Below are 25,676 nucleotides of genomic sequence, written 5' to 3'. Positions count from 1 at the left end.
GATATTTTCATGACACCTTGTATAGAGGCATATGATGGAGCAAAGTTGAAGCGCTTACATTTCGAACAGAGCCAAATAAAGGCGCTGATGGAGGTTTTTGTCGGCAAACACGATTAAATGTTTCACTAGAAAACCAACTTATTTTAAAATCATGTATTACCAATTTTGAGATATGGGGGTCATTTTTTAAAAAGCACAAACATGTATAGTTGTTTCCCTTCAATTTCTCTTTCTCCTTTGTTATTTCTTTCACTACATGACTAATTTTTCCTTAAAAAGTATCTTTCTGCCTTTACAAAAAACATGCATGTTTTTCTTGTTTTAAATTGATTGCATTTGCCTCTCCTTTCAAAAAGCATTCATCTCAATTTTGGTCTTTTTAAAAAGCATATGCCTCAAAGCATATTTTCTTGTTTTGATAAAGTATTTATCTATTTTCGGTATTTGTCTCCAAATGTAGTTTTTGTGTGATTTTTTTTAAGGCAGTGTCTACATTTTTTTTATTTGTTTAAAAGGCATGTAGGTGGGGTGTATATATATATACACATTTTTTAATTGTTTTTTGGGGGGGAATTCTTTTTGGGCGCAGTGGGCGACTGGTTAGCATGTCGGCCTCACAGTGCAGAGGTACCGGGTTCAATTGCAGCTCCGGCCTCCTTGTGTGGGGTTTACATGTTCTTCCCGGACTTGCGTGGGTTTTCTCCGGGTACTCAGGTTTCCTTCCACATTCCAAAAACATGCATGGCAGGCTGATTGAACACTCTAAATTGTCCCCAGGTGTGAGTATGAGCGGCAATGGTTGTTCGTCTATGTGTGCCCTGCGATTGGCTGGCGACCAGTTCAGGGCGTACCCCACTTACTGCCCGAAGACAGCTGTGTGTTCCAGCACACCCGCAACCTTCGTGAGGATATGCAGATTAGAAAATGGATGGATGAATATTCTTTTTGAGTGTTTTTGTTTAAGCATACATGTCCTTTCTTTTTAAAGAGTGTATATCTGAATGTTGCTTCTTTTCAAAAAGCAATTATCTCCAAAAGTTCGGCTCAGGGAAATGCAAATATTGGAGATACAAGCATTTCAGTGGCCTAGTGACCGCCCGCATCTTTATCTAGATCTGCATCAAAATGTGGTTACATCTTTGGACCATGCTGCAGCTCTCCCAAAGGTTTTGTGGCAAATTTTGACGGTAATGTTCTTGTACACATAGACATAACGCATAAATAAACAATCATTGCATTTTTGGTCATTTGTTAAGAGTTTAACCTCGGTGGAGGTCTGAGTATTCTTTTCTTGAAATGCAGTGAACCCCCGCTCTATCGCAGTTAAGTGTTCACTGCCCTGTTTTATCGCAATGATTTTTTTTCTGAATGGATTTTTACATACAGGCAAGGCTGAACTTCAAGTTGCACACTTTCAGTGTCGTACCACATTGTGCCACAACATGCCGGGCAGCACTGAGTTTTACTCGAAGACATGCAGCGTGACAAACAGCAAGAAGAAGAGGCAGAGAAGGTTCCCTACTAAGCTGTGTAATAGTCCAACAGAGCAGAGAGAATATTGTATATGCTTGCAAGTAATGCTTTGTACATTTTCCTGCTCCGAGTGAGTTAATCAGAGGTGGGCTTTCCGTCAGTCCCTCCATCACTGTTTCCATCAATATTTCAGGCAGGCCCAGATGGACCCTGTCCGTCCCTCATTGGTGACAGCCAATCGGCGTTGAGAAAAACTGATGGCAGCTCACTGACGAACTGACCGGACTGACACTGTCCACCTCTGGTGTTAAAGTAGCAGTTGCTAGGTTTACAACGATTAGCGCAGCATCTATGATCATTTTATTTAGCCAATCTATAGTGTTTTGTATTAATGTTACCGTTAAGATAGCGGACTTTCAGAAAATGGAACGATACGGTTCGGTTGAATGTTATGCAGTTTATATACTGTAAACAATGCTTGTGTCTGGATAAATGAGAATGTAAAACAAAACCGCTTGAAGCTAGCACACTTGCCTTCTTATTTGGAGAACTGTGTGAGTGAGTCTTCCTTTTGTTTCCTCAAAGTGATGTTATATGATAACCTCTCGTTTCTTGACAACAAGAAAGTGAGAGAAGGTGCTAAGGAATCATTTCAAAATTGTGTTGTAATATGTTTAAATTGATATGTTTAAAATGTGTGAGAGGGGTTGAAAATAGTCTTTTTTTATGGTCCCTGTATTGGGGATTTTCACATGGGAGGAGGGTCTTGAATGTATCGATAAACGGGAGTCCACTATAGTTTTTTTTTTTTGTTTTGTTTTGTTTTCACGCCTTAAACTTTTATAACTACATTATTTTATGAAACCAGCATGACTGGATGGAGAAGAGGACGAATTCAAAGCCATGAAATGTACTGACAATGACTATCCTAAGTGTGTGCACGTGTGTGTGTGTGTGTGTATGTGTGAATGTGTGCTTGCAGCTACACCGTGCTCTGCCTGCTCTCGCAGCCGTAGCCAAGAGCCTCGGAGGAATGAGTTGGGAAGTCGATGAATATCCCATCCGAGTCGGAGTCCCCCGACTGGAGGACTTGTCCGATGATGGTTTCGGGGCTAGACGACTCGCTGGGTGGCGAACAGGACCCTGCCTTGCCAAGGTCGGTCACGGTGGTGGTGGCTTCGGTGCCGTGGAGAGCCCCCGACGAGTGCAGGATGGACGGGGAGGACAGAGGGAGATCTATGGAGGTAGCTCCTGTCTGCATCATGCCTGATAATCACAGTTATCATGTCATGGTGGCATCACAGCAGCCCTCGTATATTTGCGCTTAAACATTAGAAAATGTACACATTTGCACATTTTTTACAACCCTCAAGTGATACAGTGACATTAAAGTCTGCACACAACCTATTCAAATGCCAGGTTTTGGTGATCTACATAAATGAGACCAAGGCAAAGCATTTCAATATATTTTGAACCATTAAGTTGACGTACAACCTGCACAAGTTAATTTTTTTTAAATGCGAAGGGCACCATCGTCCATTGGTTTACCCATTTGCGCATTGCGACATCATCGAGTGAGTCATCTGAATGCCCCGACATGCACTTGACATGTTGTTCATCCGTCCGCTGACTCTCCTTTTGGAAGGTACAGTATATGCACGGAAGCTAGTCCCCCACTATTACCCCCTCCCTCATACATTCCCTTGATTCACCGTCTTCATTGTTTATGTCTTGTGACCTGTTGTAACTGTCATATGCTTGTGCAGGAGTTTTTTTGCCTCACTCAAATTATCCTCAAAACGAGGGTAGTTCGAGCGTGGGTTTTTTTCTCCCTCTCTCCCTCCCCTGTGGTTTCTTTCTGACCTTCGGGTTGAGTGAACGCTGGCGCGTTTTGGCTACCGCTGCTCAACCCGTATTGTTTTGTGTTTTTTGTTATTGTAAAGTGTCCTTGGGTGTCTTGAAAGGCGCTTATAAATAAAATGTATTATTATTATTATTATTATTATTATTATTATGTCAAGCTAGTGAAGTAGTATTGGTGTCAGAGTATCGGAATTATCTTTTTGTTGTTGTTGTTATTAGTACAACATATCGACTGATACTGATACCATTATTGGTCTTGGTTGATCGAAAATTCCAATTTTTCACACCCATCCAGCTTTCTCTGCCAAGTCTTCACACTTGAGTGTTACAGCTGCGGTGGTTAATAGATACGGTGACCAATAGATAGAGTTGAGACTTTTGTGTATATACTATAGGCAATTAGAAAGCTTTTTGTTTGAAGGGGGATTTGCTCAAACTGATCAATAACATGGCAGATGTTTTCCTCTTAAAAAGTATCTTAATATTATTATAAGTCAACGTAACATGAAATAATTATGCTTGAATAGAGGGAGATAAAAAAAGAACAATTTAAATATCGATACAATTTATAATGACATGCACTTACATGTAAAAAAAAAAAAAAAAAAAAACAACAACAATTGTACCAAAATACATTTTTAAGAACAGTTCTGAAACTTCGAATTAATGAACTTAAGTTAAATACAACTGAATTGTACTTAAGAAGTGTAGTGTAGAAAACGGCTGGCATTGAATAACTTGATATAAATAATCTTGAAAATATGAGTATAAATTATAAACAAGTCAATCAATATGTATCTAAAATGATAATAACCCAAGTACATTTGAGTACAGTAGTCTTGCCGGATTTTCATTCTCGTGTGTTCCGATTGGCTGCTAGTAACATCGAATTGACAAACATACCTTTGAACTGCGAGCCTACGCATAGCCTGTTGGAGGCCGAGCCGGAGAGGTCGGAACTCGCCGCCAGCTCGGCGTAGTTCAACTTCTGCTCCTCCAGGCAGGAGATCATCTCGCAGGCCGAGTGGCGGCGGATTCCTCCGCTGCCCACTGAGCCGCAGTCGGCGTCGTACTCGGCCACGGGCGTCAGGAGCAACGGGATGTTGTAGCTTTTCGATCGGACCACCGGGTTCTTGGACAGATGCTCGGCAGACTTGGACCAGCCCCACTGGAAGCGCTTCTCTAAGGGAGGAACAGGGATAGGAGGTGGTGGGTTGTGAAACACACATTTAGTTTTGTGAAGAAAAAAAAAATCTCATAATATCAGGACCTTTTTCAATCGCGTAAGAGTATGACCTTTTATTTTAAACATACTACTTTTCATTGAAAAATAACTGAATGGATGAAAAATATCAGTTGAAAAAAACTTAATGTTTGTGTCTCTACCTCAATTTTCAATTCAAATTCAGTTCAACATAATGTTGGGTGAGAATCGATTCCGATTTTAATTCCAATTCATCCATTGAATTGAATTCTGAAATTCAGAATTTTGCACGTCATACATTTGTGACTTTTTTTCTCCCAAAACTTTTTAGGGAAAACTATATGTTTCTTGTAGATATACTTTTTCCCCTCAAATATATGCAAACTGGCCCAGTGTGGAACTAACAAAGGTTATCTTAAATTATTATTTTTTAAACTAAACTACTCTTTCCCATACAACTTGACTATATATTACTTTTGTTTTTTTAAATAGAAATTATTTTCTGCAACTGGTGGCAGTTGATTTTTTTTTTTTTAAATGTACTGCAATATGTGATTCCCCTCACTGTTAATTATACCGCCAATCTAAATACTGGTCTCACCCAGAACACAGCAGTGGTCCTCAATGTCATCTCCAGAGTAAAGCCCGTGAGTCCCCAAGTAGGGTGAGACCACCTTCTGGACCAGAGACTCCAGTCTCAAGTAGTCCTCATTCACACCACGTGATTCATGAACTCCCTGCAAAATGACCAAATGAATAAATATCATTACATCACACAATAGTTCATTTTATGAATGGAAACTACGGTACACTTTTTTTTTTGTCGCAAATAATGCACAGACAAATTCCATGGGTCAAAATGAGCACCATGATAAACAATCAGAACAGCGTTACCTGTAGGATGAGCAGCATCTGCGTAACGGACGGCGGAACTCGTGCTCGGGGCCGAGACAGGGCATCCTCCAGTTTGACACTGAGGACGATGGTGCTCCTGAAGTGCAGTAGAGCCAGCTGGCGGACAGATGGCTCCTTCCCCTGCGCCCGACAACAACAACAGGGCTCATTGCAGTGGTGATTTGATATTTATTGATCTATTAACTCCTTCTTGACAGTTTATTCTCCTCATTTTCTAGCACTGCTTCCAGTCCGTATTTGTGTAGGTTAGATTTATTGTCCCTAACATATTAAGAAAAATGTCAATGTCAAATTTAAAAAATGTAGAATATTTCATGGTTTTTCTAATTGCGCAGCATGATAATGGCGGGATTAAGAGGTGGAGGTCCCCGCTGATGGCTCACGGAACAAATGCAACTCCTCTGTTGAGCTTACTGGTTGTCCTCTTGTGACGATGGCCTACCTGGACCGGGTGGAAGATCGCCTGCAGCATAGACAGCACATCACAGAAGAAGAAGTCCCACGTCTCTGCCAGAGAGTCCAGTAACTTCTGACCTGCAATTTGGCAAAGCAAAAAAAAAAAACTAAACAAAAACATAAATAAATATATGAATAAAATAAAACAGGTTTGCAGGTTTGGCAAAGCAAGCATAAAGCTTGCTCCTTATTTGGACCAGATGAATTTAATGGGACATATTACGAAAAACATTACATTCTCATTGCGCGCACACACGCACACACACACACAGACACACACACACACACACGCACACACACACACACACACACACACACACTAAAGTGGATTAGATCTCTTTTAGAGGAATTCATACCTTCGTAGAACCTTATTTTGTCTCTCAGGATGACCATGCCCTTTGTCAGCAACTGATTCTGAAATGTTAAATGAGACAAAATAAAGAACGTCTACAGTTACAGTGATTCCCAACCGATAAATGATTATTGACTAAATGTATTGCAATTTTGTACATTTATCTATGCGCTGTGACCTAAACAAATTAATGCTGTGTATCCACCTGTTGCCAATCTTACGACAGAATATTACAGTATATGTGTTCAGCTAAACAGATTTCCCGCTGAGTACGTTGAATTGGGAATAAACTGAGACGTGATCATTGTTTCATGACATAATGCCTACAGATTATATATACATATATATATATATATATATATATATATATATATATTTTAGAGTTTAAGCCTGAAAGTATTGCTATTCGCTCTATTTGCCACTATTTGTACATGCTGCTGCTCTGTGTATGTGAAAAGTAGCAGTTGGATGAAGGGTTCTTCTAATGACTATGACATCTATGTTACGTTTCATTTAGCCTGTAATGCATTAAGCTTTGCAAATGATTTGGTTTAGTTGAATGTTTACTTTTTAAAAATATATAATGGTTAATTCTTTTTTGTTGTAAGAGTCTTCTTTTTATTTCCTTGAAGTGATGTCATACAAGAGTCTTCCAATGTTTGAAAATGTGTTTTTCAATTTGTTTAAATATTTTTTCACATATTGCGGGTAGGGTTTGTAACATCTCTGCCGTGGTAAACTGAGGCTTCGCTGTATGTGCCTTCGCTCAGTGAAGGTTGGGAAGCACTGGTCTGAAAAGTATCATCATGCAAATGTCACTCAGGGATTACCTGAAGGTATTCCGTGAAAAAAGAACCCAGCTCGGTCTTCAGCAGGTGCCTGGTGTAGGAACATTGACTTAATCGGATGAATCAAGAAGCAAAATGTGTCAATCAAGTCATGTCTATAACCCACGATCGACCAACAAATGTTTCCTTGTCTACGCTCTGTTACAAAAACTCACTTGTATTCTTTGGCGTTCGACTCAGCATGACTTAGATTTGTTCTTGACTTTACTGCTTGGTGCTTTCTACCGCCTTTATTACCGATTCGTCTTACTGCTTATTGTGTATGTTAAATCGCTCCATGTACAGCACTTTGTATGCAGCGAAGGCTGCTTGAAAGTGCTCTATAAATACTGTTGACTTGACTTGACTTGACAAAAGCAGGACATTGCACGTCTTGCACGTGTGTGTGCATGCATGCTTTTGCGTGTGTGTGTGTGTGTACTTGCTCCTGTGTACTTTACTGTTTAGTAATGAGGGCGTGTGTGCATTAGACAACTCGTGTGTGCAAAGATACTGACATATCTGGCGTGAACAGATAGCAAATAAACAAGCATGGTTTACACCAAATGCTCAGTCAGCACAATTTGAAGTGCAATTTTAAACACAAAGAACTGGAATTGACTAAATTCCAGAGGTGGCAATAGTACTCCTACTCTCTAATTAAGCAGAGGTACAGCTAGTTCATTTTTATTTATTTATTTTACTGTCATGCTTTTGACTTATGAATTTAACTACCGTAGTTCTGTGTTCTCATATGTGAAATCACCTATCCGCATGGACACGAATGGAAATGCCATGAATCCACTGGAACAACCCCGTAAAAACAGCATTGCTTGTTGATTTTGCTCAATTCTGTCCCCCCCCCCCAAAAAAAAAAAAAAACGAACAAAAACCCTACTATAAGTACATTTGACATATCAACCTACCGGACGCCTTCGTTGAGGACGTAAAGTTCATTGTCGGCCAAACCTTTCTTCTGGAAAACTGCGATGACGGCATTGTGGATGCTGCAAGGACACACAAACTACATTTTAAAAGTAGCATTTGACACATTCACAGAAAGAATGTTTGAGTTGCGAGTTTGATTCTTGATTCAACTACACAGGAATGCGATGAGCCCGCCAAGCCGAACCTGTTCCAGGTGGCGTTGGCGCCGGCCCTCTTCTGCTTCTCGCCTCTGTCCTCCGGTGAACCCTTGTCGCTCTTGGCCAACTCGCTAAGGCTGGGCGAGCTCATCAGCTTCAGCCGGTGCAGAGTCCTCATAGGAGTCATAGAGGAGAGACACCAACGAGCAAAACACACACTCAGCAACCCGTACAGTCAAAGAAGGAAGGTCGAGAGCCAGAGACGTAGAGGAAAGGGAAGCCGGGAAGCCAGAGAATAAAAGTAGGACAGAGTGATGCGAGATGAGAAAGTAGGATGGGTGCTGCCCCGAAGTGCCCGAGGGAGGTGGAGAGAACAGAGGTACCGATGGGATTCCCAAACAATACCGGCATTGATGCCAACAAATATTTATGCGGCACACAGATGCCAGTGGAAGTGCGGGGTAAGCAGCAGAAGAGCGCCTGTCACTGTAGCTGAGGAAGAGGAAGAAGAGTGCTCGCATGGCTCAATGATAACAAAAACAAGACGAGTAGTAAGTGGAGTCACCATAAAGGAACTCCTCCTGCTCTCTCATTACCATTGCAAGAGGGCAATTGTACAAGATAGCACAACACACAAACGAATGCTTTACAGCAGGGGTGTCAAACTCATTTTTGTCACGAGCCACATTGTAGTTACGGTTTCCCTTGGAGGGCCGTTAGGACTTTTGGGAAACCATATACAGTACATGTTCAATCACTTCCACATATTACATACACAGTGCACAACAAATTGATGGATAACTAGTTTTAAAATCAGAAGTCAAGAATAATGACTGTTATTGTGTGATTTACCTGTGACAATTTGAAATTTTTGTTCAGACTTCAAGCATCATGGAACTTGACATGCTTGATTTGCTTTTGCGGGCCACATAAAATGATGTGGCGGGCCAGATCTGGCCCTCGGCCTTGACTTTGACACCTGTGCTGTACAGTGAACTCCCGTTTACAGTGTGGGATTCCACATTTACCCACGATGGGTGAAAATCTATGATACAGAGAGACCATACCGGAATGTTTTTTTTTTAACCATTTTGTTTTAATTTTTAGAGATGTAAAGGTTCATTAACTTTTTTTTTTAGAGTATGTACTTTTTGTCGTATGATCTGTGAACAAAAAGTAATTACCAACACTTTGACATAATGTGACCGAGCATGATTTTATGACTTGCAACTTGTTCGAATGAATTCATGACTTGACTTGCTTGAAATTTGATGGCAACTCGACTTTTTTTCCTCACAGTGGCTTGGGACTTGCTTGAAACGTGAAGGTTGCGACTAGAGACTTACATAGTCCCACCTCTGCATTTTTCCATCGAGTATCACATTTACGTGAAACGTCCCTAGTTCGAGACTGGGTGAAAACGACTTGTTTTCTTGCCATCAGTGAGCTTTTAATACAAATTTTGATGGGCTCCCTAAAGGGGAAGTCAAGTAGAAAATGGTTTGATGATAATATGTTACATGCGCTCCAATTATTCTAAACATGGTATTCTGGGTAATATTGCGTTTGTGGAATACGAATTAAGCGGAATAATTTGCCTTGCAACTGCCACTTGCTGGCGAGTGAAAATGACATCACTTCTGCCGAAAGGCTCACATAATAACCGACGTGGCGCACCGGTTTTCTGGGTTTGGTCATGTGACGCTCACGACTATCACAACAGTTTGCATAGTGTGCTGGTTCAAATGTTTGCGTCACACACACCAGGTCTCCTGTTTGAAATCATGTTTGTGGTGAAACAGCAACTTGCTCTGTTAACGAGTAAATGTTCCGACTGCTAACTATGAGCCAAAGTAGAAAAACTCATTGACCCACCACGATCTTTTTCTTGTTTCCACCGGATGGAATACACACTCAGGACAAGTGAGGCTTAACCTTGACTGGTCATGTTAAAAGCCTTTTCGTTGCGCGTTTATGTAAATTTTATAAAAATGCATAATATAAAAAATGAACAGAAAAGAGCAAGGGTATTTGGAAGAAAACTGAATATTGCAGAATGAAACAAGTTTTCATCGATATTCAAATATTCAATTACATGATGATTGCAGAAGCTTTGTTATGAAGTACTGTTGAATTGGATTATCTTGGGATATGGGAGACATGGGTACAGGTTCGATAAATTAGCCGATAATATCATTATTCTTCTGTCTTTATGCTTTAATAAGGTTACTTGACTATCAGAATTTGACCCGACTTGATTCGTGATACTTTTAATAACCTACAAAACTGTGGATTAACTGCCCTGTGAATCTAAACTCAAATCATTCTTCAAAAGGGCAAAAGATGGTTTCGACTTGATGGGCACAAGAGACGGCGAGATTTAACGGCACGCGGATAAGTAGATTACCCAGAATGCTCGGCTTCAGTCACCATTAATCTGGCAAGTGAGTGATGCTCACCTCCTGATTGGATGCTCATTGCTCCCATCCAAGTCCGGGCTCGGGGGAGGCGCCGAGAAAGTGCTGAAGTTGAGCGAGAGTGGCCGGGGCGAGGAGCGGGAGGCATGCCTCCGCCTGAGGCCATCCAGCATCTCCATACAGACAAGCACAAGTGATGTTAAAAAAAAATGCTGCGGGGCGGAACATTTGTTAAAAATAAAAAATACATTTTTTTAAAGAAGATGTGATGTCAACAGCAAACTGTGAGAGAGCCACACTTGGGTAGTAAACTGAAGCATTTTCACCAAAATTGTCTTAATGGCTCAAACATGGTCAGTGAGGGGCTGGCTAATTAATTAACTTTTCTGTTGCTCGGATTAATGGCAAAGATGTTCATGGTGAACATCCTTAGGGCCAGATACCCAACACACTCCCTGTATTTTGGTGGTTGAACCTCTTTATAAAAAGAAATAATGAGTGCCAGTTACTTTGTCTTCAAAGATTTGTTTGAGGTTTTCTCAACATCCAAACAATCCCCCCCCAAACATAGAGCTAAAAGTACAAATGTTGTCGGATTGGACTCTTTCAAGTTTCCCGTCAAGCATGTTACGTTTATAAAGTGGAAACTTTCAAACACTCAAAACACCAAATGTTCCAAGATGCTGGTAAAATTTCACATGGAAAATAATAGAAATAAAGTGAATCCAGAAAGTATTCACAGTGCTTGATTTCCCCCCCCCCACATTTTAATAAAGTGCTCTCCAACCTTTGTAAACTAATTGTACCAAGTGAACCTGCCAAGTTTAATGTTGGTCATTTTTAATAGCACAACTGAATATGCTTGCTTTGCACATAACACATTCAAAATTGTAATAAAGAATTGATATAATGTAAAATTATTGAAAATCACAAATAGCCTACTTTAGCAAAAATAAAACATGGCCAGCGAAGATGTGTCACGATTGCGAGGTGGTGGTGGACCCCAAAGAGCAGGCAGGAGGGAGGAGCTGGTTGTACGTGATGAATTGGATTAAAACAGAAAACTAAATCCAAAACAAAGTCCCAAGAACAAAACGAATCCAAAGTAACAAACAAAACCATGGCAGAAGCTAAAAACTCAATAACAGAAACGTGACCGAAACAAACCTGACAGGAAGAAACAGCAACAAACAAACAAGACAGTAGCAAAGAGCACCAATGACCCGACAATGAGTGGTCGGGCTGGGAGTCCTTTTAAAGCACTAATTACCTAATGACCAACAGGTGTGAAGCTGCAGGGGGAGCCCTACAGTGCCACCTGTTGGTCACAAACCAAATCAAGACAAGATGTCTGCTGGCCAGAAGCTGAGCTGGACTGTTTTCTTAGGCGCAGAGCAATTACACTTTTGTCGCTCATCAAATATGTCCTGTGTGGGAGCCCTAACAGTCACCCAATTCACTCTGCATTTGGCTATTCTCATTTTGATGCCAGTTTTAACTGAAAATTTGCATCTGGCCAGTGGGGCTCTAGTTAGGCATCAATGTTTTTAAAGAGTTACCCTAGGTGTGCAGTCTTGAGCCACAGTATTTTGTCTGTGATTTCCACACTGACTGGGAGAGTTTTGCAATATTTTCTCAACTTGCACTGCCACCTAACCACACACACACACACTCACACACACACACGCACACACAGTATCCAAGAGTAAAAGCATGTATGTGCATGTGCAGTGTGAGGAGAAGGAGGGTATTGAGTACATTACATATGCTTGATAATATGTTCCAGCTAGAAAATATTATTTTGCCCAGCCCCAGGAGCAACAGTGCTGCCTCTGCTGTCTACGGGGAAAAAAGAGGCACGGTTGTTCTACCCGTGGACTGAAATATTAATTACTAGTGAGCAAAAACAATGTACAAGTACATAAGACCTTGAGCAATGATTATCCTTGATACAAAATACCTGCGTGAATACAAATGGCTTTCAAGAAAGATGTTTGAGCATTTATTTGTCATCCTTTATAACGAGGCTACTTGTGTGTCACACGCCACCTGGTTGGGTCAATAAGTCTGAGTGGAAAAGCACAAGGGACTAGTTTACTCGTAAGGCTTGGTAAGGAATCTACCGGTATTCCTTAATGTGATTTTTTTAGCATCTCTCTGTTAGTTGGATCTGCTCAAACACTCGAAAGAAAGAACGTAGTATGCTGTTGAAGGTATTTCTTGCTTACTGTGATTACAATCACCTTTAGTGCCCCTTGACCCACACCACTTTTAGGAGCCCTCCAGAGGACATGTTTAACTTCAAAAGAGGAACTGTAATCTCAAGTATCTGTGTTGCTGCCATCACATCAAAGCGCAGACCGAAGACAATGGGGGGTAGTGGTGGTCTGGTCTCACCTCACCACTCCCAACTTTTTCCAGCCACACCGGGTCGGATGACATGTTCATTTCTTTGTTTCCAGGATTTGTAACTGGCGTAACTGTCCGCCTCTCATTATCATATTATCGCCACATATTCTCATGACTGTATTTTTTCTAGGTTTCCTGACTAAATCTGAAACTCTCAGGAGCCCGAATCGATTCGTAAACCGCAGAAAAGAAAAATAAAACCTTCGAAGGTACTGTTCATCATCTCCAGCTTCTATTTGGATAACCAACATCCTCATCATCCGAAATTAACAAACAACGCGCAGGAAGAGTGTCACGTCGCGTGCCCGCCAGCAGGTGGCGGGGTTTTTCCCCCGCCTGTTCTGCACACCTGTTCGTAATTTCGGGCTGATTACCCTCCTTTATTAAGTGACTCCGGCAGTCCTCTCACTGCCGGAGAATTCCTTACCGTGCCATTGCTCTCTCTCGCCATTTCATCGTTCGTATTTACTCGCTGCCTTTTTGCCTTACGGCCACTACTATTGTTATTCGCGTTTCATCCAGATTGTTGTTGCTCTAGATTACTGATCTCAATACTTCCTCGCTCTTTGTTTTTTCGCGAGCGTTTTCGGTTGTTTTTCCTTATTTCCTGGTCCTTATTTGACCAGCGTTTTCTGTTACCGTTTTCCCTGTCGGGCTCTTTTTGTTCGTATTAAAACCCTTTGTTTTTTCATACAAGATCTTTTCGTGTCTGCTTTTTCCTGGGATCCACCTCGTTATTTTTGTTGTGCACGAGGCGATTTTTCATCGCCTCGGGCGCAACGTGACAGAATTCTCCGGCCACCATGGATCCCGCAGACATCGAAAAGATATTTTCCGCTCTTTCCCGACAAGAGCAACAAATGAGTCAGCACGGCCAAGCCATTACGGAACTCCGCGGCGCGGTCTCCATGCTGGCTCATCGGTTCGATGAATTCGAACCTCGCTTAGTTCGGGTGGAGGAACGGAGACCACCACCTCCCGGGGTTCGTCCTACCACCCTGGAAGCGGCCTCCTCATATCCCTCTATGTCGAGGGAGCCCTCGCTTCCACACCCCCCTCGTTACGGGGGTGAGCACGGGCAGTGTGGACACTTCCTACACCAGTGCTCTCTCGTATTTGACCAACAGCCGTCTGCCTACGCTAATGAGGCCGCCAAGGTGGCTTATGTCATGAGTCTGTTAACAGGTCCGGCGGCGTCGTGGGCGATTGCGACCAGTGACGCCAGGCCGAATCTCCGTTCATCATTCCCTGACTTCGTGGCAGCCTTTCGTCGGGTGTTCCACCATCCCGTGCGGGGCAGAGAGGCGGAGGGTCGGCTACTCGCCCTTCACCAGGGAAGGCGGTCGGTCGTGGACTACTCCATTGAGTTCCGGATCCTGGCCGCACAGAGTGGATACGGCGATCGAGCCCTGTGTGGACTGTTTCGCCGTGGCCTAAACTCGCTACTCAAGGACGAGCTGGCGACCCGCGACCACAGCACCGATTTGGAGGAGCTGATCGACCTCTCCCTCCTCATGGACAATCGCCTGAGGGAGCGAGGCCGGGAGCGTGGAAGTGATCGGTATCCGTCTCGACGCACCACGTACCGTGAGGAACATCGTGGGTTCGGTGAGCACTCCCGGGGCCGGGAGACAGCAACCACGGAGGAACCGATGCAGCTGGGCGGCAAGGACGTTTGTGCGGAGGAAGGAAGGCGCCGTCTACGCGACCGTGCTACGACAGATAGCGCCCAACCACCTCCTCACGCCGCAACCAGCTATCCGGGGTCGTCTTTCCATGCCCACCCAGAGTACTGTGAGTTACGACCTCGCGCGTCACCCCCCGAGCCTAGGCGAGTCGACAAGCGACCGGGACACCCCAACAGACTTGAGCTCGAGGGGGGGGTATTCGGTGGGTCCCGGTCAAGGCGGGTTCGGGCCCTGGTAGATTCAGGAGCGGATGACTGTTTGATGGACACTAGTCTCGCGTCCGAGCTGGGTTGCTTTTTAGAGGAATTGGTTGAAAAGAAGCGGGTGCGTGATCTTGATGGGCGTCTCCTGGCGGTAGTAACGCATCGAACGGAGCCGCTAAAGCTTCTACTATCCGGAAATCATATTGAGCATCGCCGTTTTTATGTGATGCGGTCCCGCAACGCTCCGATCATCCTCGGATTACCCTGGCTTCAGACGCATAACCCCGTGATTTCGTGGGCGCGCCCAGCAATCGATAGCTGGAGCCAATATTGTTATCAGCACTGCTTACAATCAGCCGTCGGGAAGCACGAACCCGTCGCGCCCCCCGAGGAGATCTTCCTTGACGGAGTGGCGGAGTGCTACCGGGATCTTAGGGAGGTATTTAGCGAGGATCGCGCGCGCTCCTTGCCCCCACACCGCCCCTACGATTGCGCTATAGACCTGCAGGCGGGCGCCCCGTTGCCGACCTCGCGGCTGTATCAGGTATCCCAACCCGAGCGTGAGGCGTTAACGGAATACATCAACAGCTCGCTCGCTGCAGGTCTCATCAGACCATCACGCTCACCGTTAGGGGCGGGTTTTTTCTTCGTGGGGAAGAAGGACAAGACCCTGCGACCCTGCGTAGACTATCGGGGATTGAACGAGATCACGATCAAGAATAAATACCCCTTACCCTTGATAGACTCCGCCTTCGCCCCACTGCAATCTGCCACGGTCTTCTCGAAACTAGACTTGCGCAGCGCTTACCATTTGGTTCGCATCCGGGAGGGCGACGAATGGAAAACCGCGTTTAAGACCCCCCTGGGCCATTTCGAATATTTAGTTATGCCTTTTGGTCTCACAAACGCCCCTGCCGTATTCCAGAATCTTATTAATGACGTGTTACGGGACATGATTAACCTTTTCTGTTTCGTTTATCTTGACGACATTTTGATTTTTTCCCGTTCATTACATGAGCACCGGCAACATGTTAGGCTGGTGCTACAACGTTTACTGGAAAACCGGCTCTTCGTCAAGGCAGAGAAGTGTGAGTTCCATGTCCCCGTCATCTCCTTCCTGGGGTTCATTATAGAACAGGGCAGGCTACGAGCGGACCCCATTAAGACGCGTGCGGTCACTAACTGGCCGGTTCCTACCAGTCGCAAGGAACTGCAGCGCTTCTTGGGGTTCGCCAACTTCTACAGACGTTTTATCCGCGGATACAGCCAGATGGCGCTTCCCTTAACCCGCCTTACTTCGGTTAAGATCCCTTTTAAGTGGGACCCTACCGCGGATGTGGCGTTTGCTAACCTTAAGGCGGCGTTTACTAGTCCCCCTGTACTGCAACATCCTGACCCTGACTACCCTTTCATCGTAGAGGTGGACGCCTCGGATTCAGGGGTGGGTGCGGTGTTGTCCCAACGCTCTCCAGTCGACCAGAAGCTGCATCCCTGCGCCTTCTTCTCCCGTCGACTCAGTGCCGCCGAGTCCAACTACGACGTGGGCAACCGGGAACTGTTGGCAGTTGTGACCACCTTACAGGAGTGGCGGCACTGGCTCGAGGGGGCAAAGGAGCCTTTTACCGTTTACACTGATCATAAAAACCTTGCTTATCTCCGCTCAGCCAAAAGACTAAACGCCCGTCAGGCCCGGTGGGCCCTCTTCCTCACCAGGTTCGACTTCGTCCTCACCTACTCCCCCGGGTCTAAGAACACTAAGCCTGACGCCCTTTCCCGTCTCCACGAACCTGCGGGGAGGGACCGATCCCCGGAGACCATCCTCCCGACCCAGTGCATCGTGGGGGCCGTCCAGTGGGAGATTGAGCAGCGGATCCAGACAGCCCTGGAGGGGGTTCAGGTGCCGGCGGGGTGCCCAGCGGGGAGGCTGTTCGTACCGCCTGCCCTCCGATCGGAGGTCCTGCAGTGGGGACATGGATTCAAGGTGGCGTGTCATCCCGGGGTGAACCGGACTGTGCAACTCGTCGCCCATCGCTTCTGGTGGCCGGAGCTCCGCCGCGACGTGACGGAGTTCATCAAGGCCTGCACCTCCTGCGCCTGCGGCAAGTCGTCCCATCAACCTCCGGCGGGACTGCTCCAGCCGTTGCCCATTCCTCCTCGCCCGTGGTCCCACATCGCCCTGGACTTCGTCACGGGCCTCCCGCCTTCCCGGGGTCGGACGGTCGTGCTCACGATCGTGGACCGCTTCTCCAAGGCTGCTCACTTTGTGCCTTTGTCCAGGTTGCCGTCGGCGCTGGAGACCGCCAACCTCCTCATCAGACACGTCTTCCGTCTCCACGGCATTCCGGCGGACATTGTGTCGGATCGGGGGCCCCAGTTTGTGTCTCGCGTCTGGAAGCGGTTCTGCCGGTCCCTCGGAGCTACGGCCAGCCTGACCTCGGGATACCACCCCCAGTCCAATGGACAGGCTGAGCGCGCCAATCAGGATCTGGGGGCGGCCCTCCGCTGCAGATCACCGTTCATGACGGCGTACGGGTACCAGCCACCGTTGTTTCCGTCCCAGGAGGGGCAGGTGGAGGTCCCTTCTGTACAGCACCACCTTAAGCGGGCCCATCACGTGTGGAAGGAGGCCCGGGCTGCGTTGTCCCGCACTGCGTCCCGGAACCGGCAGATCGCAGATCGTCGTCGGCGCCCGGCGCCCTCATATGTGGTGGGACAGAAGGTGTGGCTGGCAACGAGGGATCTTCGCCTGGCCGGCATGTCTGCCAAACTGGGACCCCGATTCACTGGACCATTCGAGGTCGAGGCCGTCATCAGCCCCGTCGCGGTCAGGCTCCGGCTACCGGCCTCCATGAAAGTTCACCCCGTGTTCCACGTCTCCCTGCTCAAGCCTGTGTCTTCCAGCGCCTTGGCGCCTCCTCCCGCTCCGCCGCCGCCTCCGCGGGTGGTCGATGGTGGTCCGGTGTACGCGGTGCGTGCCATCCTGGACTCTCGGCGCAGGGGCAGGGGTTTCCAGTACCTGGTCGACTGGGAGGGCTACGGGCCGGAGGAGCGGCAATGGGTGCCACGCTCCTGGATCCTTGATCCGTCCCTTTTGCGCGACTTCCACACTGCTCATCCATCCAAACCGGGTAGTCCGCCGGGAGGCGTCCATTGAGGGGGGGGTACTGTCACGTCGCGTGCCCGCCAGCAGGTGGCGGGGTTTTTCCCCCGCCTGTTCTGCACACCTGTTCGTAATTTCGGGCTGATTACCCTCCTTTATTAAGTGACTCCGGCAGTCCTCTCACTGCCGGAGAATTCCTTACCGTGCCATTGCTCTCTCTCGCTATTTCATCGTTCGTATTTACTCGCTGCCTTTTTGCCTTACGGCCACTACTATTGTTATTCGCGTTTCATCCAGATTGTTGTTGCTCTAGATTACTGATCTCAATACTTCCTCGCTCTTTGTTTTTTCGCGAGCGTTTTCGGTTGTTTTTCCTTATTTCCTGGTCCTTATTTGACCAGCGTTTTCTGTTACCGTTTTCCCTGTCGGGCTCTTTTTGTTCGTATTAAAACCCTTTGTTTTTTCATACAAGATCTTTTCGTGTCTGCTTTTTCCTGGGATCCACCTCGTTATTTTTGTTGTGCACGAGGCGATTTTTCATCGCCTCGGGCGCAACGTGACAAAGAGAAAGGCCAACTCTCCCCCAATTGTGCTTAATTGTTTATTAGTACTGTAGGCCAAAAATCTCACTTGGGTAAAAACATGACTAGCGAGATACAGTCGCTCTACTTGTGTAAAGAGTTGCCTTAGTAGTGAGGACTAAGAGCATACTAGTGTGGTGTAATTGTGTACAGCATGACGATAGAGTTGCGGGGCGACTACGTCATGGGTGTGCGTCGAGAGTGGGAGACGAGAGAGTGACTAGAGAGAGAATAACCGCTTCGGGAAAGCTCAATAAAAGTTATCCACGTTAACATGACAGCTGGACTCAAGTGTGCCTGACTTGATAACACGACATGGTGTCAGAAGTCCTGTGGTTGGCGTGGAGTGCGTGAGGAGGATCTTTGAACACGGCGGTGAAGGGCAAAAGGCAAAATGAGCGACGGAGGGGGCGGATGGAGCCGCGGCGTGAGGTGCACAGCGGGCTGCGGGACCGGTCGTCACCACGGGGCCGTGCGAAACGTTCAACATCCAGCCGCCGGAACCCTTTGACTTCTCAAAGCCGCAGGAGTGGGACAAATGGATCCAGAGATTCGAAAGATTTCGCCTGGCAAGTAACCTGAATGCTAGTTCCGAAGAAAATCAGGTGAACGCATTGATTTACTGCATGGGTGACGAGGCTGATGATATCCTACGCGGGTTGGATCTGACCGAGGTTCAACGGCGCACATACCAAGAAGTGCGCGGGGCACTCCAAAACTTCTTCGTTGTCAAGAAGAACGTCATCTTCGAGCGGGCTGTATTCAACATGCGCCGTCAGAAAGAAGGGGAGAGTGTGGATTCGTTCGTCACTGCACTATATGCGCTGGCGGAGCATTATAGCTACGGGGCGCTACGCAATGAACTGATCAGAGACAGAATTGTCGTCGGACTACGAGACAGTGGATTGTCTGAACGCATGCAGTTGGACGCGGATTTAACCCTCGAAAAGGCCATAAGAATTGCACAGCAAAGCGAGGAGGTGAAGAAGCAGCAGTCCCATCTGCGAGGGGAAACCAACTCAGAGGCAAGTGGCGCTGAATCTGTTGACAGAGTGTTCAAGAGCATTTAAGGTATGCTAAAAACACACCTACCTGTCTCTACCTATAGAGACACTAAAAGAGAATTATCCCAAAATATGCACTGGGCTCGGAGTGATGCGGCGGCCGTACAACATCAAGCTGAAACCTGGGGCTGAAGCTTTCTCGTTAAAAACACCAAGGAGGATTCCATTGCCGTTACCGGACAAAGTCAAGCAAGAGCTATCCCTCATGGAACGACTCGGGGTGATATGCAGAATCGAGGAGCCAACAGACTGGTGCGCTGGCATCGTGGTGGTGCCAAGAAATCAGGTGCTGTACGTATCTGTGTTGATCTCACCAAACTCAACGAGTCAGTGTGCAGAGAAAAGTATATCCTGCCGTCAGTGGAGGAAACACTGGGCATGCTGGCCGGAGCCAGGATTTTTAGTAAGCTGGATGCAAAAATGGGGTTTTGGCAAATACCCCTAACACCCCATTCGGAGAAGCTGACAACTTTTATCACACCCCTTGGGCGCTATTACTTCAAGCGGCTACCTTTCGGGATAGCCTCCGCCCCTGAACACTTTCAGAACCGAATGGCAACAGAGGTTACAGAAGGGCTGGAAGGTGTTGTTTGCCACATGGACGATGTGCTGATATGGGGCCGAACACAGGAGGAGCATGATGCCCGCCTGCATGCTACTTTGGAGAGGATCCAGGAGGCAGGCATCACGCTCAATGTCAAAAAGTGTGAGCTGTCAAAGTCACAGGTGACATTTCTAGGCCATGTGATCTCAGACAGAGGCATCAGGCCGGACCCAGGCAAGACTGAGGCAGTAAGGATGATGCCGGAGCCAACGAATACAACAGAGTTGAGAAGTTTTCTCGGAATGCTGACCCAACTCGGGAGATTTGTGCCACAGCTGGCAGAGAGGGATAAGCCTCTCCGTGATCTCCTGTCCAAAAAGAACTGCTGGGTGTGGAGCGTCGACCAAGCCCGAGCCTTCCAAGATTTAAAAGATGCGCCGACGTCCACACCGGTGCTTGCCATGTTCGATCCCAACAGGGAGAGCAAAGTGTCTGCAGACGCGTCGTCATACGGGTTGGGAGGCGTTCTTCTCCAGAAGTGGGAGGAAGAATGGAGGCCAATTGCCTACAAGTCGCGGTCGCTCACACCTACGGAGCAGAGATATGCACAAGTGGAGAAGGAGGCTCTGATGCAGCTGTGCACAGAAGGCTGGCCCGAACACGGTCCAAATGAACCAGCACTCAGACTGTACAGAGCAGATCATGCGTTCCTTACAGTCCACGACGGAATCTTACTGAAGGGACAGAGACTCGTCATACCCCCAACCATGAGAAATGATGTCCTCGCCAAACTGCATGAAGGTCACCAAGGCGTGGTAAAGTGTAGACAGCGAGCACGGCAGTCAGTATGGTGGCCCGGGTTGAGCCAACAGCTGAACGAGTTGGTTCTCAACTGCCGAACATGCTGCAAGGAGAGACGGAACCGGAGGGAGCCAATGATTCCATCACCTTACCCAGGCCGACCATGGGAGAAGTTGGGTGCAGATCTGTTCGTGCTCGGAGGCAAGACCTACTTGCTGGTTGTGGACTACATGTCAAGGTACGTGGAGATAGCTCCGTTGGCCTCCTCAAAATCGGATGAGGTAATTCGCCACCTTAAGTCGATCTATGCACGCCACGGGATCCCCGACCTTCTAGTTTCGGATGGAGGGCCCCAGTTCTCTGGAACGGGCTTCAGGGCTTTTGCGGAGTCCTACGAGTTCCGTCACATTACAAGTAGCCCACGATATCCACAAGGAAATGCCGAGGCAGAACGTGCCGTTCAGACGGTCCAAGGCCTCTTGAAAAAGGCAGATGACCCCTACCTGGCCTTACTCGCATACAGGGCTACCCCTCTCGAAAACGGGTACAGTGCAGAGGAGACTACGCACAACGGTGCCTGTCCTTCCTGCCCTGCTCGACCCAGCCGTCCCTGACCGAGATGCCGTTGTACGGAGTGAACGGGAGAAGAGGACAAAAGATGCTCAACGTTACAACAGGCGGCATCGGGCACAGAACCTCGTGAGACTCGACCCAGGACAGGATGTGTGGATTAAGGACCAAGGAGCGGGAGGAGCCATCATTGAAAGACATGCTTCCCCACGATCATATCTGGTGGAGGGGCCCCATGGGACCATCAGACGAAACCGTCGTCATCTCATCCCAATGAGGTCCTCGCCTGAGCAGAGTGATCGTGGTGCAGCGGAACAGTTCTCGAGAAGCGTTTCAGGAAAACCATCGGCTGAACCACCGCAGCAGAACCTTCCAGACCCGCCAGCTACTCCAAATACCAAGACCGGGTTTGGGAGAGTCGTGGTGAAAACAACCAGGTTGGACTTATAACCCCCCCCCCCCCCACTTCCTCCTACGGTTTCGGTACAATCGATGAGGCTCTGCTTGTAAGGTTGTTTGAATTTAAAAAAAAAACGGGGGAGGAGTATGGTGTGATGTGTTTGAACGTGCTGTTTTGTTTGCTCTACAATGTCTAGCTGGTTGCAGAACATATGTGTATTGGAGCCATTGTTGAAAATAAGAATGACATTTGTTTTTTTGCATGTGATCCTTTGACACAGGCTGAGATAGGAGCAGACCTCTCAACTACGAGGCAGAATAATCCTCAAGGTCTGTTGAATCATTGGCAGTCTACCCAATGATTCTAGAAAGGGGAGATGTGGTGTAATTGTGTACAGCATGACGTAGTCGCGGGGCGACTACGTCATGGTTGTGCGTCGAGAGCGGGAGACGAGAGAGTGACTAGAGAGAGAATAACCGCTTCGGGAAAGCTCAATAAAAGTTATCCACGTTAACACGACAGCTGGACTCACGTGTGCCTGACTTGATAACACAACAACTAGTATGTGGACCCGACGCAGGATATCATCCATCCATTCATCCATCAACCTCACAAGGGTCGTGGGCGTACTGGAGCCTATCCCAGACGTCTTTGGTCAGTAGGAGGGATACAGCCCTGAACTGGTTGCCAGTCAAGCGCAGGGCACACATAAACAACATCCATTCACAATCACATTCAAACCCATGGACAATATAGAGGATTCAATTTACGTCACATGCATGTTTTTGGAATGTGGGAGTAAAGCGGGAGTACCCGAAGAAATCACATGCGAGCAGAACATGCAACGTGCCGCCATGTTAGATATCAACCACATGGAATAAACTCAAAGGATTTTCCATGGGAGTACGTCATGACGCTCCTGTTATTTGGGTGTCCCCCCAATAGAAACGCGCCACCCATTGAGGGTGAACAACAGTTTGGGCTGAAAATCCTTTTTATTAAGACAAAACGAATCAACGACGCAGAATTAACGCCTGCCCATAACTGACATAAAATTCGTATTTTCGTGTCTTAAGTCAAAAGTGAGGTTGGAGGCCAGTAGAGACGCAACGCCAGTCTAGTGGGGGTGGGTGTTCTGCAGCCCTCCACCCTCCCCTTTCCCGTCTCTTCTCTTCTTTGTCTTTTTACCATAACGTTTTTAAGACCACCTCACAGCATTGCTTTCCCGGCCTAGTGCAAGCAGACTGCGGTCGAGCCCGTTGTGATCATTTCACATAAAAGGGCCAATCAGTCTGGTGCGCATGCAAGCAACAGTCCACGTTGATCCAACAAAAGAAGGTGTTCCCCACACACAACACCTTAAAGTCGACAAAACGCATCACGGTGTATCTAAAGTTGCCACGCTTACCGTTTCGTGTCCTGTTGCCTGGTTCTAGCCGAGATGGCGCGTGCATATATCTCCGACGTCAGGTCGGTTCCGTCCGGGCTCATCGGTGGTTCGCCGAGGCTCGATCCAACGGATGGATTTCCCTGTCGGGCATCGGGCAGGCGATGGGTCCGATGTGTGGTCCTTTGGAGGCTGTGGTGGTGGTGGTTGTACGACTCGGGGTGCTAGCAGTACAGAGCAGACCGCGGAGGACTCATTCATGAAGCATGCGCCTCCGCTCGCTCCCGTGCGCGCGCCCCCACTTTGTTTTGAGGAGATGCACGCGATCACGCAACATGCACGCGCGGCGGTTTCTATTTACGCAAGGAGGTGTCATGTTGGAAAAACAGTACTGTAGTTTACCAGAGGTCCCTGAACGACACAAACAGCACAGAAACAACACAGGGGAATGGTTGCGCGCGCGCATACACGCGCACACGCACAAACACGCGCACACACACACACACACACTTTTGGGTGCTATCTAAAATATCCAATTTGTACAACAGTCAATCCCACCAACGATTTAATTGCTCGTTCATTATCATTTATCATTCTTCTCGTTATTTTTTCTCCAATTACCCTTATAATTGCATTGAATGTCACACGTTCCCATGCATTTGGGACTATGTGCGCAGCGATCAACGCGGGTGTTTGCGTGTCCTGTGACATTTAATCTGCTCTTATTGGATCAGAGAGGCACACATTAACATGCTTAAAGATCAACAACAAAGCGGAGTTGTTGCTTTTAGAGCACCCAGCAGTCTATTTCCTACCACTAGCCTATTCTGTTCACCAAGGGCGGTTCCAAGAATTTTTTTCTCTTCTGGGCCTCAAGGGAGGCTTGACCGATACATTGGGGAATCTTGGGGGGGGGGGGGGGTTAGAAAATAATATGTATTTTAGAAGGGCGGCCCGGTAGTCCAGTGGTTAGCACGTCGGCTTCACAGTGCAGAGGTACCGGGTTCGATTCCAGCTCCGGCCTCCCTGTGTGGAGTTTGCATGTTCTCCCCGGGCCTGCGTGGGTTTTCTCCGGGTGCTCCGGTTTCCTCCCACATTCCAAAAATGTGCATGGCAGGCTGATTGAACACTCTAAATTGTCCCTAGGTGTGAGTGTGAATGGTTGTTCGTCTCTGTGTGCCCTGCGATTGGCTGGCAACCGATACAGGGTGTCCCCCGCCTACTGCCCGGAGACGGCTGGGATAGGCTCCAGCACCCCCCGCGACCCTAGTGAGGATCAAGCGGTTAGGAAGATGAATGAATGAATGAATGTATTTTAGAATACCAAATGAAATGCTGGGACTGGGAGAGTTCAAGGTGGACTAGACAGATGTCTGGCGGGGCTACACTCCCAACCCCCTGTGTAACGGCATCCCTGTAGCACACGTCCGTGCGAAGATAAAGAATGTGCAGACATCAATAAATGGTGGTAAGATCAACTAAACAACAGCTACTGAGAATTAGAGTGCACACAATTACTGAACCATTACAATCGATGTTAGTTTTCCAATGATGCCCCACATCAGTCAGAACTGTATTAGACGGACGGTTTGGAACGGAGTGATTGTCATCTAGGCAATACAATATAGAGCGACGTTGAAGTTCCCAGAAGAGGTGAACCATATAACCATATAAGGATGTAAGATGTCTTAGGTGGCAAATTTTGTCATCCATTTTATTTATTTATTTATTTATTTATTTATTTATTTATTTATTTATTTATTTATTTATTCATTCGTTCATTCATTCATTCGTTTATTTATTTATTTGTTTGTTTGTTTATTTCATTGGCACAGTGCACAACAACAACACAAGAATAAACAGTGTAAATGTGGCAGGACTAAGCATAAATGCTTGTTTTCAGCCGTACTCCCAAGGCAGATTTCTTAACATGAGAATAACATAAATAGTTTAGATAAAATAACAAAATAATGTAACAACACATAGCATAGAAGATGGACAGTCATGCAATCTTAGTCATTTTTCCTGCATATCCTTGTTCTTTGAAGCAGTTCTAGATGAAAGAGTAGAGAATTAAAGTGTCATTTCGCTAGTGGATCAGGGACGTCATGCCTTGCACTATGTTGTCAATGTTGGTTTTTCCAATAGACTGGAATACACCACATTACCCACAAATGTACAGGGTGTCCCAAAAATCTGGACACTCGGACAAGGATACATTTTTTTTCCAAGAAATTACATTTTCAACATTTCATTCAACTGGAATACAAACAAATAACACATTTTCACTATTATTTCTAACATACAAATGTTGATGGGCTTTGAAAGATTAATGCT

The 25,676-nt window shown here is 46.7% G+C and overlaps 2 protein-coding genes across 2 annotated transcripts; one reads left to right on the top strand and one right to left on the bottom strand.

Annotated features, from left to right (window-relative positions):
- Nucleotides 1-571: 571 nt before the first annotated feature.
- prr5a (proline rich 5a (renal)) lies at nucleotides 572-23,687 on the bottom strand. Its single transcript, XM_052061745.1, has 11 exons — nucleotides 23,361-23,687; nucleotides 10,635-10,765; nucleotides 8,223-8,348; nucleotides 8,017-8,097; nucleotides 7,094-7,142; nucleotides 6,268-6,325; nucleotides 5,898-5,989; nucleotides 5,435-5,575; nucleotides 5,142-5,277; nucleotides 4,240-4,518; nucleotides 572-2,739 (listed from the first exon to the last, which is right to left on the bottom strand). Exons 2-11 carry the CDS (start codon nucleotides 10,763-10,765, stop codon nucleotides 2,456-2,458), a joined length of 1,377 nt encoding a protein of 458 aa, XP_051917705.1. The 5' UTR covers nucleotides 23,361-23,687; the 3' UTR covers nucleotides 572-2,455.
- On the top strand, nucleotides 19,675-21,596 carry LOC127597374 (uncharacterized protein K02A2.6-like). Its single transcript, XM_052060362.1, has one exon. It carries the CDS (start codon nucleotides 19,863-19,865, stop codon nucleotides 21,594-21,596), a length of 1,734 nt encoding a protein of 577 aa, XP_051916322.1. The 5' UTR covers nucleotides 19,675-19,862.
- Nucleotides 23,688-25,676: the final 1,989 nt, after the last annotated feature.

Source organism: Hippocampus zosterae, chromosome 3 (genome assembly GCF_025434085.1).
Source record: "Hippocampus zosterae strain Florida chromosome 3, ASM2543408v3, whole genome shotgun sequence".
Classification (NCBI taxonomy): domain Eukaryota; kingdom Metazoa; phylum Chordata; class Actinopteri; order Syngnathiformes; family Syngnathidae; genus Hippocampus; species Hippocampus zosterae.
This window is presented reverse-complemented; position numbering and strand designations above follow the sequence as displayed.

Excerpts from the sequence above, each read along its gene's own strand:
- prr5a (XM_052061745.1), bottom strand. The coding sequence starts at position 10,765 with ATGCTGGATGGCCTCAGGCGGAGGCATGCCTCCCGCTCCTCGCCCCGG. Across the intron at positions 8,349-10,634 it reads AATGAGCATCCAATCAGGAG|GACTCTGCACCGGCTGAAGC; the intron begins GTGAGCATCACT and ends GACTCCTATGAG. Across the intron at positions 7,143-8,016 it reads GTCCTCAACGAAGGCGTCCG|GCACCTGCTGAAGACCGAGC; the intron begins GTAGGTTGATAT and ends TTCCTACACCAG.
- LOC127597374 (XM_052060362.1), top strand. The coding sequence starts at position 19,863 with ATGCAGAATCGAGGAGCCAACAGACTGGTGCGCTGGCATCGTGGTGGT.